This window comes from Marmota marmota, unplaced genomic scaffold (assembly GCF_001458135.2).
Source record: "Marmota marmota marmota unplaced genomic scaffold, marMar, whole genome shotgun sequence".
Taxonomy (NCBI): Eukaryota; Metazoa; Chordata; class Mammalia; order Rodentia; family Sciuridae; genus Marmota; species Marmota marmota.
In genome coordinates, this window is record NW_026000082.1 from 18669374 (window position 1) to 18679424 (window position 10051).

The window sequence follows — 10051 nt, forward strand, 5'->3', positions numbered from 1 at the left end:
ATGCTTGTTGCCATGGTAGCAGTTGCCTTGGAATCCGCTTCCCATACTTCAGCTTCTGAATGGTCCAGGAAAGCTGCCTGTCCCCCCAGGGACCAGTGAATTAATCACACTCTTTTCCAGGGTTCTTAGCCCTCAAGGAAAATAAACAGAACCAAACCAAGCTGGGGCCTATTTGCCCACTCTTCCTCCCCACCCTCACCCCACACTGGGTCTTGGCGCTTCTGAGAAAGGAAGAGCACAGGCAGACCCCCTCCAGCCCCTGCCTCGCCAGAAGACACAGAGATCTTGAGGTGGAACCTAGCAACATGCCATGGCCTAACCTCACCCTGAGTTCCTTGGCTCCAGGAGGACACATGGGGCTTGGGTTCTGGATGTCCCTGGGCTCTCGCCCATCTCAGCATTGCCCCTTGAACTCATTTACCTATTACTACAAGCACATCACCCAGGGACAATTTCCTTTTTCAGGAATTACATAATCCATATTGAGAAAAGAATTGGCAAGCCTCCCCATCTACATTGGTAACTGGTTCAGGAACCCTTAATGATGTTCTCTTGTCGAGGGGAGAATGCATTTCCTGACTGGTTCGTTTGACCACAGTGTCTCCCTCTGATGGAGGGTGCTACGGTTTGGACATTGTTTGAGTGTGTTCTCCAAAGGTTCATGAGTCAAAAGCTTGGTCCTCCATGTGTCAGTGTTAAGAGGTGACAGAACCTTTAAGAAATGGGGCCTGTGCATAGTAATTAGTTCACTGCGGGTGCTGCCCTCAGAAGGGACTGATACTGGTCTTGTGAGAGTGGGTTGTTATAAAAGAGTAAGCCTGGCCTCTCCCTGCTCTCTGGTTTCTTGTCTCACCAGGTGATCTCACACTCTCACACATGTTCCTACCACTGTGATGCCATCCCACATGAGGTCCTCACCATGAATGGGGCCACCCAATCTTGGACTTCCAGCCTCCAGAACTGTGAGCTAAATAAACCACTTTTCTTTATAAATTTGCCAGCCTTGGGTATGAAAATGGACTAATACAATGGGTTTGCTAATTCCTCCTACCTCAAGTAAAACAATATGGAAATTTAGGACTTTTCCACTAAGCAAGAATCTGGGCACACAGGTTCTATTGAGGACTCTGGGGCAACTCTTCTGCCTCACTATGTCTCAGTTTCCCAATTCATTCCATAATGGATCTGGAATGGCTTTATGGTTTGGTGAACCTATAACTGAAAATGGCTTCCTATGTCTTTCCTCCTCCCTTGACTCTTTCTGGGCTATGAGGGATTTAGAATGTCAAAGAACTCTTAAATTTGAATTTGGTTTTCAGTGTTTGAAGGTCAGAATGTTGTGGCATCTGAAACTTGCAATGCCTGGCCCTAGCCTCTGCACCCCCAGATGAGGCCATCCTTCAGTGGATGAGGTGCAGTGGCTGGCCTAGATGCCCAGTGTACGGCAGAAAGCATGGCCTCAGGGGTTCTGTCTTGCTGATGTGGGAGAGCCTCCCTCCTTAGACCACAGAGGGGCCAGTGCAGGCCCTGCCTGGCCCAGAGTGGCGCAAACACTTAAGGGGAGTGGGGGCTGGGGCACTGTGGAGGGAGCTCAGATTCCCAGAGCATGGCCTCTTGGGAACATTTTTCATGGACACTTATTTTGGCAGCTCCTCCTGAAACTAGTCAGTGGGGGATCAATACATGTGACAGAGACATGAGCTGTCATTTGTTGCCTAATTAGAGGAATAATCAGACCTCGGCCTGGAAGGAGGCACAGGGGATGTTAGCAGGGCAGCCATGGCTGGTGAACACCTGGCTCAAGGGGCTTCCTCTTTATGGGAGCCTGATGGCCCACCCATGATTTGCAGTCACTCTCCAGCTGTCTGGCAGTGTCACCCACTCCACTCCAAAGAAAGATTGTTGGTAGAGTCGGAGGTTAACTGGCTCTCAGAGTCCTTTTCTCTTGGTAGACCCAAGGTGGTCACATAGGCACAAGCCCTCCCCCTGAACTCTGTCCTATGTCCAGATGCCAAACCCAGGTCCCTCTAGCCATGGCGTTCTGTGGACCTCACTTCTGAGCTTGTCCTTGATGGTTCACCCTGTAGACAGAACAAAGACAGAGAGCAGGCCCCTGAGGTGGGGCTCTGGGACAGTGGTGGGCAGCCCACTGACCAGGTTTGGTCAGCAAGGTTGCACGAAGTGGGGTCAACTGTGCAGGTCCCACTGGACAAGGAGGGGTTTTCCAGACGGCAAAGACCAGGCAGACACTCAGAGCAAGAGGGCAGGACAGGAGCGGGGACGGCGGGGAGTGGGCAACTGTGGAGGCAGATCTTGAGCATGACCCAGATTGCAGACATGATAGGGAGAGAGGGACAAAAAGAGGCCAATGGGGCTAGTGACAGGACCCTAAGCAGAATGGGTGGGACCCTGGGAACTGCCCATGTGGGGACCAGAGCCAGGCCCTATTCTGGGACGGCAGAGTACCTGAACCATAAAGGGCGACAGAGAATGCAATGAACAAGGAAGGCTGGACCTAGGGCTCAGCTGGATTGGGCTGGTTACTATGCTCATCCTCAGGTGGGCGGACCCTGCAAGGCAGCCAATCAGGCAGTGTGGAGGAGCTGAGGACACCGCCAGGCCCCAGCCTCTGCTCCAGTCCCACTGACATCCAACCCCCCCCCCAATTCAGCTTCCCACCCTACCCCATACCCACCACTGCACAGATACCAGCCATTGCTCTTCCCTGTCAGCTCCCAGCTGGGAAGCTGGGGACAGATGACAGGCTCACTCTCTCATCCCACTGGCAACTAAAAAGGGGGTGGGTACCAAGAGTACCAAGGAAAGGGGGATTCTTTAAGGCCAATCCTCAACCCTGCCAAGAAGTCTAGAGGTTTTCAAGAGGGGGGAAGGGGAAGGGTGTAGGGAGGGCAGAGAGTGGACTCGGAGGGCCACCTCCCCCTCTCTTCTTCCATCCCTCTTACAGTTCCTGCCTCTTGAGCCTCCCTCGTCCAACTCTCCCTCCATGTTTCTGTCTCTGGACCTCCAAGCAGAGGCCTCAGGTGCCCCTCCAGGACAAAGGGCAGAGGACAGCAGAATGAGACTTGAGCATGTGTTCAGGGAGTCTCTTCACAGCCCTGGCTTCTGAATCCCATGTGAAGCCACCGGCTCATTCTTCCTGCTCTGGAACCAACAGTGGAATCTGGGCTGACTGCCCACTGGGCCTCTGGGACCCAGGCAGCAGCTCACATTGCAACCTCATGAATAACCCAGCACCTCCCAGCTGCCTACACCTCAGAGGAACCCGTGTCCCCAGGACCAGCCCCCACCCCTGTCTCTCATTGCTTTAAACTTTAATAGGCCCAGGTTGGGTGGCAATTGAGCAGGCGCCAGGGAGCCAGGGGAGGATGTCCTGATGGGGAGAGCTTGGACTGAGCTCTTCCAGGACTCAGATGGAGGCTGGCAGAGGAGGATCCCATGGGTCAGGCCCAACTCACTAGAACTCTGGCAGTTAATGGGGAAAGGTGGCAAGGCAGAAGTCCCAAGAGTGGCCTTCAGTTCATAAGGCCTTTAGTGGAGTAAGAGTAAGTTGGGGTATATAAGTCAACGTGTAGCTAGGGGGCCTCTGACAAGCTGTAGAATAGGGTTGCAGATGAATCTAAGGATTACCAGCCCAGACCCTACTGCCTTGCAAACTCCCACGCTGTAGGCAGAGCTCCAACCAGTGGACAGCCAAGAGAACAGAGACCCTGCAGGACCAGCCGGAGACAGAGCCCTGGGTAGGCCTACATGGACATCCCCATCAGCAGCAGAGACTTCCACTGCCTGCAGCTGGCCTGTGTGGCCCTGGGTCTGGTGGCCGGCAGCATCATCATCGGAGTCTCTGTGTCCAAGGCTGCGGCTGCCGTGGGCGGCATCTTTCTCGGTGCTGCTGGGCTGGGTGAGCAGGAGCTAGACAGGGGTAGGGGAAAGAAATTCTGTGGGGACCAGGAGTCTGGTCAGGTGATTGAGAAATGGCGGGGAGAGGTGGTGGGGTCAGGGGGAGTTGGTGGGGGGGAATGAGAGCTAGAGGTGTGAGCAAGGCAGCCCTTAGGGGTGTAGGGAGGAGAAGGGGATCGAGGCAGGGCTCCACCTGTTGGCAGTGAGGAGACTGCAATGAAGAGGTTAATTGTCACAATCCCTTCTGGTTGTCCCCGGCTCTGCGGCTCTGGGCCCTACTTCTTGAGTTTGTGGTGGGATTTGTCAGCCTGTTTGTGGTGGGTTGATGGGGGCTGGCAAAACAGTACGGCTCAGTTGAATAGTTTACATTTCTTTCCCTGTTTGTCTCAGCAGCAGCTCTGTCCACCTGTCTGTCTGGGGCAGGCCCACTGACATCTCCACAGTGATGTTGAGTACCATCTCTCATCCTCTCACCACCTTGAGCTAAAAACAGAAGCTGGAACCCTAGGCTGGGGGCTCTGGGCATTCATAGCTGCAAATTCAAGCATAGCACTTGTTCTGGGGAGAGAGTGGGAGTGGGCAGGGCAGAATCTGCTCTGCTACTACCCCTCCAGGTCTGGGTGGGGAGGAGCATGCAGAGAAGCCCCCATGGTCACTCCTGGGGGCCCAAGGGAAGGGTGAAGGAGAGTTGGTGGTGTTGGTGTCAGTCGGCCCAGTTCCAGCCAGCTGAGAAGAGAGGAAGGTAACTCTTCACCTGGGTACAGTAGAGCCAGAGCCTGTGGCTTTCACAGCCTATGGCCCCTTCACATAGGCACGGCCCCTTCAACCCAGGCAGGGTGTTGGGGAGCAGCCCCACGCGTACTCTCACCAGCTTTCATTTACACACTCATAGTCCCAACACTGTGCACTTGGGCTCCTCCTGCACACACCCAATCACCTTCAAAAACCAGCCCCCAGGCTCACAGCCCACCCACATTTTCCCACACTTCACACTAGCCAGGCCCCCTCCCCATCCCAGAACACTCTGTGTCTCTCTTCTCAGGGCTCCTCATCTTTGCCTACCCCTTCCTGAAGGCTCGGTTCAACCTGGAGCGCATCCTGCCTACAATAGGTGAGTCCCCTCCCCCCTTCCCTGCAGACCGCTCTGCCAAGGACTGTGGAGACCCTTTGTGTATAAAAGTCTGTGACCAATGGGGAGGTGGAGCAAGCCCATGTGTAAGACTACTCCTGACTGTGTTGGAGTTGCTGTGTGTGTTGTACAGGCGTCGCCATGACTACAGTGTAGCAGGCTATAGCCTGCTGCCTGTCGCAAAGGTGTCTGAACCTAGGGAGTCCATCTTCCTTGAGAGGTTTTTCTATTCCCCCAAAGCCTCCAAGATCTCTAGAAAACCCCCTCACACCTGCAAGAACCCTCTGTCTCCCCTCAGGATCTCTGAATAGCCCCCACCGTGTCTCAGCAACTCACATACAGACACCCAACTCCTCAGCCCTGTGGGGCCTTACATAGCTCTGATTCTCCCTAGGACCCCCATCTCCTTAAAAAATCTGACACCTCCTTTAAAAACTCACTTCTTCCACCCTTACCCAAATCAATCCAGATTATGTGAGAGACTAAAGGAATGCAGTGGAGTAGAGAGCAGCAGGGCTGGATATTGGACAGCAGGAAGAACTTTCCTTCGGAACCTGAGCTTGATTTGAAGTGGGAATGGCTAACTAACCAGAGGAACTGGGGTGGTCTTATCCTTTAGAGAGCCTGAGAATCCACCCCAACCCAGGATCAGACCAAGGAGAGGGAAGATCTGGTACCAATGGAAATAAGGAAGGTAAGTTTCTAAAATTCTGGAGTCCATCTTTCATCTTCCCTCTCTGGCCTGGCTTTGGAGCGCAGGGAGAACCTTGAGAGGCATACAGAGGGGCCTCCCCAACCAGGGAGGCAACAGTTAGGTGTTCTTCCACGTGTCCAGTCAACCCCTTCTTGTTCCAAGGTGAGCTGATCTCTTCTTGTTGGTCCTCAGAACTTTTCTGTACTGCCCGGCCTGGACACTGGCACAGAGGACCCCTCACTGCCCCTCCCCCTCCCTAGGTCCCACACCCTAGTTTTCCCACTTTCTTTTCCATGGTGGAATCTGACTCTCAGAGCTGATACCTGAAACCGCATATCTTCCAATTCCCCTTCTCGTCCCTCCCACACTGGAAAATCCCAGGGCAGGAGTGTATCAGAGTGGCCCCAGCCTGCCGTCTATGCCACCAGGGCCAGGATGCCTTGTACTTATTCAGCAGAAGGTCCCATGCCGGATGTTGTCAAAGCAGTCTGCGTGATAACTTGTTTCGTTCTCACAAGAACCTTGTGAGGGAGCTACTCTGTGAGCTTCATTTTATATATGGGACCACTGCAGCACAGAGAGAATAGTGGCATGTCCAGGATCACACAGTCAGGAAGTGATAGAGCCAGAACTCAAGCCAGGTTAGTGCTCCGGAGCCCTGGCTTTCCCACACCAGGCTGCTGTCTTCTTGATGGGTTGTTCTGTCCTCTCTGGGCAAAACGGGGCCTCTCCTCTCTCCCCATCTATATCAGCTCTGCCCTGGGGTCACCAGGCACTCCAATCCCAGGTCCATATGGATTCCTCCGACCCCAACAGCTCTATGGGGATGTGTTCTCAGGTAGCTCCTGTCCTGGTCTCTCCTCCAGGAGCCCGCAGCAGCCTGTCCACTGTGACCAGGACGCTGGAGAAGCTGAAACCAGGAAGCCGTGGGACGGAGGAGGGCTAGGCAAGGGCCACCCCTGCCCTGCCCCCCACTTCCTGACTATTACCCATCTCAGAGCCCTCCTGGGTCCAACTTAGAAGATCCAAACCAAAAATGAACCAGGCTCTGGAGACGCCAGACCAGCATTTGCCTCGGACCCAGACTCTTTAGAACAGATGCCACTGGTGTCACATTGGCCCCATGGGACTCCCTTGTTTCAGCCACTTAACCTGACATTTCTCTCAGAACTGCAACTCTGCTTTGTTCCCTTTTTGATCTACTGACTGGTTTCTCTAGAATCTGGAGACTGGGTCCCTGACTACACCCAGAGATGCCTCAGGTCCTTGCTTCATCCTGACCACAGAAGCTGACCACAGGAAACACAGATTGGGAGCCCAGCTAAGCCCCTCAGCCTCCGCAGCCCGGGTAGGAGGAATGGACCCAGATTCCTTTCAGAACATCAAGCTCCTGGTCAGTTCCTCAGGGACAGGCTCTGAGCAGCAGTTAGTCAGAGGGGGCCATATCCCCTGGTCCCTAGAGGACACAGACTCACAGAAGGACAGACCCATTGAGGGCCTTGTATACTCTGCTCTAGATAAGCCTCTAGCTGTCCCTTTTCTCCCCTGTCACTGCTCCCTAAACAGGACCTATGTTTACTTCCAAACATGGGCTTGTCTCTGGAGTGCTCCTTACTCCTTCTGCCTATGAAAACTCCCCTCCTTTAAAGGCCCAGCTCAGAGAACCAATGCTCTTCTCATCCTCTTCCATCAGCCTGTGTCCTCTCTTGACAGCTCCAGGAAGGCTCAAAGTCTTCTTTTTCACGAAATAACCATTAAGCCTACTGCCCTTTTTCTAGTCCCTAGCACAAGACAGGGCACACAGTAGGTGTTCGACAAATGTTAGTGGCTTAAATTTAATGGGAAAACAACTCCCAAGGCTTCCCTGGAGAGCCATGTCAGGGCCCCATCTACCTGGGCAAGGAGACCAAGGTGCACATGGCCAGGTAAAAGATACCATCTTCCCTCCACACCTGCACCTCTAGGCCAACAGCATTCTTTGAACTCATGTGCCCTCTGTTCTTGTTTGGGAAGCAGGAGATAAGCTAGGAACATTCTTAGAAGCCTCCTCTGATGGCCCTGTGCTTCCATAGCACCAAGGTTCCCTCCAGCACAGTGGAGGTTCTGGTTTTCAGTGGTTCTGGGCTGTTTCTCCCCCTTGAAAGTGAGAGCAGAGAGCTAAGAACACAGAAGGCACCCAGTGCATGTTGGAAAACCAAACCAAAGTGGAAGAGCCCATCTCACTACACAGATGGGAAAATTGAGGGCATACAGGAAAAGGGATTTGGGGAGTCCCCCAGGGAAAGTCATGGAGCCAGACTTTGCATCCAGGTCTTCTGTCTCTGCAGCTGAGGCTACATCCTCTATACAGGTGCAGGACTTAACTCCCTGACCACACTTGGACAACCTCCATAAAGGGGCTGACTTTCACAAATTCTGGCTAGTTGTGGAGAGTTTGTTCCCCCAGACTGAAGGAAGTCAGCTTCCTCTCTCCTTGAATTTCGCCCCCTCTCCACCTCCCTTCTGCCTGCTCCCTGCATTTCTCCTTTTCTTCAACATTAACAATAACTCAGGTGCCTCCTTGATCAATGAGAAAACCCTTCTCCCTATCAATCTTCAATTCTCACTTCAGTGCCCCAAAGAGATGCCCAAGGGTGGAGATGGTCCAATTAGGGAAGGCAGAGCCTAAACTGCAGGAAGGGTGACCCCACCCCACCAGCTCCTCCCATACAGGATCTCCCCGATGTCAGCTATGGAATCCCTGATTCCTGGCAGGGCCAGGCACAGAGAGGCTCTGGGGATCAAGATGGGATAAATTAAGGAATGAACATATGAAAAGGCAAAAACTGTATTCCAGCACCATGGTGTACTCCTATAATCCCAGCTACTGAAGAAGCTGAGGTAGGAGGATCACAAGTTCAAGAGCATCCTGGGCAATTTAGGGAGACCCTATCTCAAAACTAAAATAAAAAGAGCTGGAGATGTAGCTCAGAGGTAGAATACTGTTGTGGGGATGGGGCAGGGAAGGCAAGGGTTATGTCCACTTGGGAAGAAACTGGTAAAGGTTCAAAGGACCCGTGCATCAGGATGGGGGTTCTCAAGGTCCAGCCTTGGTTCCTCTCTTTCCTCAGTTGTGGGCTTCCTGAAACCTGCTTTCCTGCAGGTGAATGTCCCCAAGTGTGTCTCCACCTGGCATCTCCCAACCCCATCACTGCAGTGGTTCATGTAAGACACCTGACTTCTCTTCCCTTACACACTTTGAAAAATGGGGAGGTGAGCCAACCCAGCAGGCAGGACTGGTATGGTAGGTAGTATCAGGGGACATGTCTTTCACATCTGACCAGCAACAGCACCCGCCAATGTTTCAGCATGGGGGCCCTTGCTCTTCCAGCAGTCTGTTCAGTCAAGGAAATTGGTTTTTCCCAACAGCCCTGTTCTGACACTTGGGTTATGGCTGTGCCCTGCCACTGCTGTCCTGGGCTGGGCAGTGAGAACACAGCAGTCAACTAAAGGTAGAGAGTGCTTGGTCCATCGTCTTTGATGGACCAATTTGGAGGAGGAATGTTCCAATTTAGGGAGCAGAGGATGAAAATAAGACTCACGTTTTAGTCGTCTCCCCCATCCTTACCCCACCCCACACCACCCCCATGCCCATGGAGCTGAGCCGGTTTCCTCATCTGCAAATGGAGGAGAGTTGCAGCAGCCCCTCACAGGACCACCACCCTCAGAGAAAGTTTGCCTGGCGCCTCGACACATCAGGTGGGGCTTGGCAGTGCATAAGCGGATGTGTGAAGGGGAAGGTGGGCAAGATGCCCTCCCAACTGAGCAACTTCAGGACCTGGAAGGTCAGCAGCTCTGACTCCCACCCAGGCCTTGCTGCAATAGTCCCGCCTGGAGCTCGGCCCTGTGCCCAGCACACCCTCCCCATGCGTCGTGGGGATAGTGGCATAAATTCCACCAGGACTGGTCCCACGGAAACCTCTGGCCTATTACATTTTGAGAAAAGGGCCACCCTGTAGGGGCTCGTGTGGCAACACCCCTTTCTAGGGGGCAAATACTGGTGACGGACAAAGGGGTGCTGAAAACAAGCTCCATCCCTGCAAAACTCTCCCCACCCCACAACGCTGGGCCCCCCAGGCAGTTAGAGGCTGAAGGCAGGGCCACCGCCACCGGCATGGGGAGTACTGTACCCCGCCGGGCTCCGGGAAGTGCCCCGCGCCGTGGGGGCGGCGGGAGGTATTTGCCAAGGAGCTTGCAAACCGCGGAACCTGGAGGAGCCAAGCCGAGAAAGACGGCGCCGCGCAAGTGGGGGTGGGGTGCTCGGGGGAACG

General features: G+C 53.8%; 1 protein-coding gene across 2 annotated transcripts; it reads left to right on the plus strand.

Annotated features, from left to right (window-relative positions):
• Nucleotides 1-232: 232 nt before the first annotated feature.
• Nucleotides 233-9437, plus strand: Kncn (kinocilin). Of its 2 annotated transcripts, XM_048815446.1 has the most exons (4): nt 233-3919; nt 4961-5029; nt 5640-5741; nt 6608-9437. In XM_048815446.1, the coding sequence occupies exons 1-4, from the start codon at nt 3769-3771 to the stop codon at nt 6685-6687; spliced, it is 402 nt and encodes a 133-aa protein (XP_048671403.1). In that variant the 5' UTR covers nt 233-3768; the 3' UTR covers nt 6688-9437. The 2 variants fall into 2 exon arrangements, 1 of the variants encoding a protein (XP_048671403.1); XR_007352036.1 differs by lacking the exon at nt 233-3919 and having other exon boundaries at nt 4038-5029; nt 5667-5741.
• The last annotated feature ends 614 nt before the right edge of the window (nt 9438-10051 follow it).

Excerpts from the sequence above, each read along its gene's own strand:
- Kncn (XM_048815446.1), top strand. The coding sequence starts at position 3,769 with ATGGACATCCCCATCAGCAGCAGAGACTTCCACTGCCTGCAGCTGGCC. Across the intron at positions 3,920-4,960 it reads TCTCGGTGCTGCTGGGCTGG|GGCTCCTCATCTTTGCCTAC; the intron begins GTGAGCAGGAGC and ends CTCTCTTCTCAG. Across the intron at positions 5,742-6,607 it reads TACCAATGGAAATAAGGAAG|GAGCCCGCAGCAGCCTGTCC; the intron begins GTAAGTTTCTAA and ends TCTCTCCTCCAG.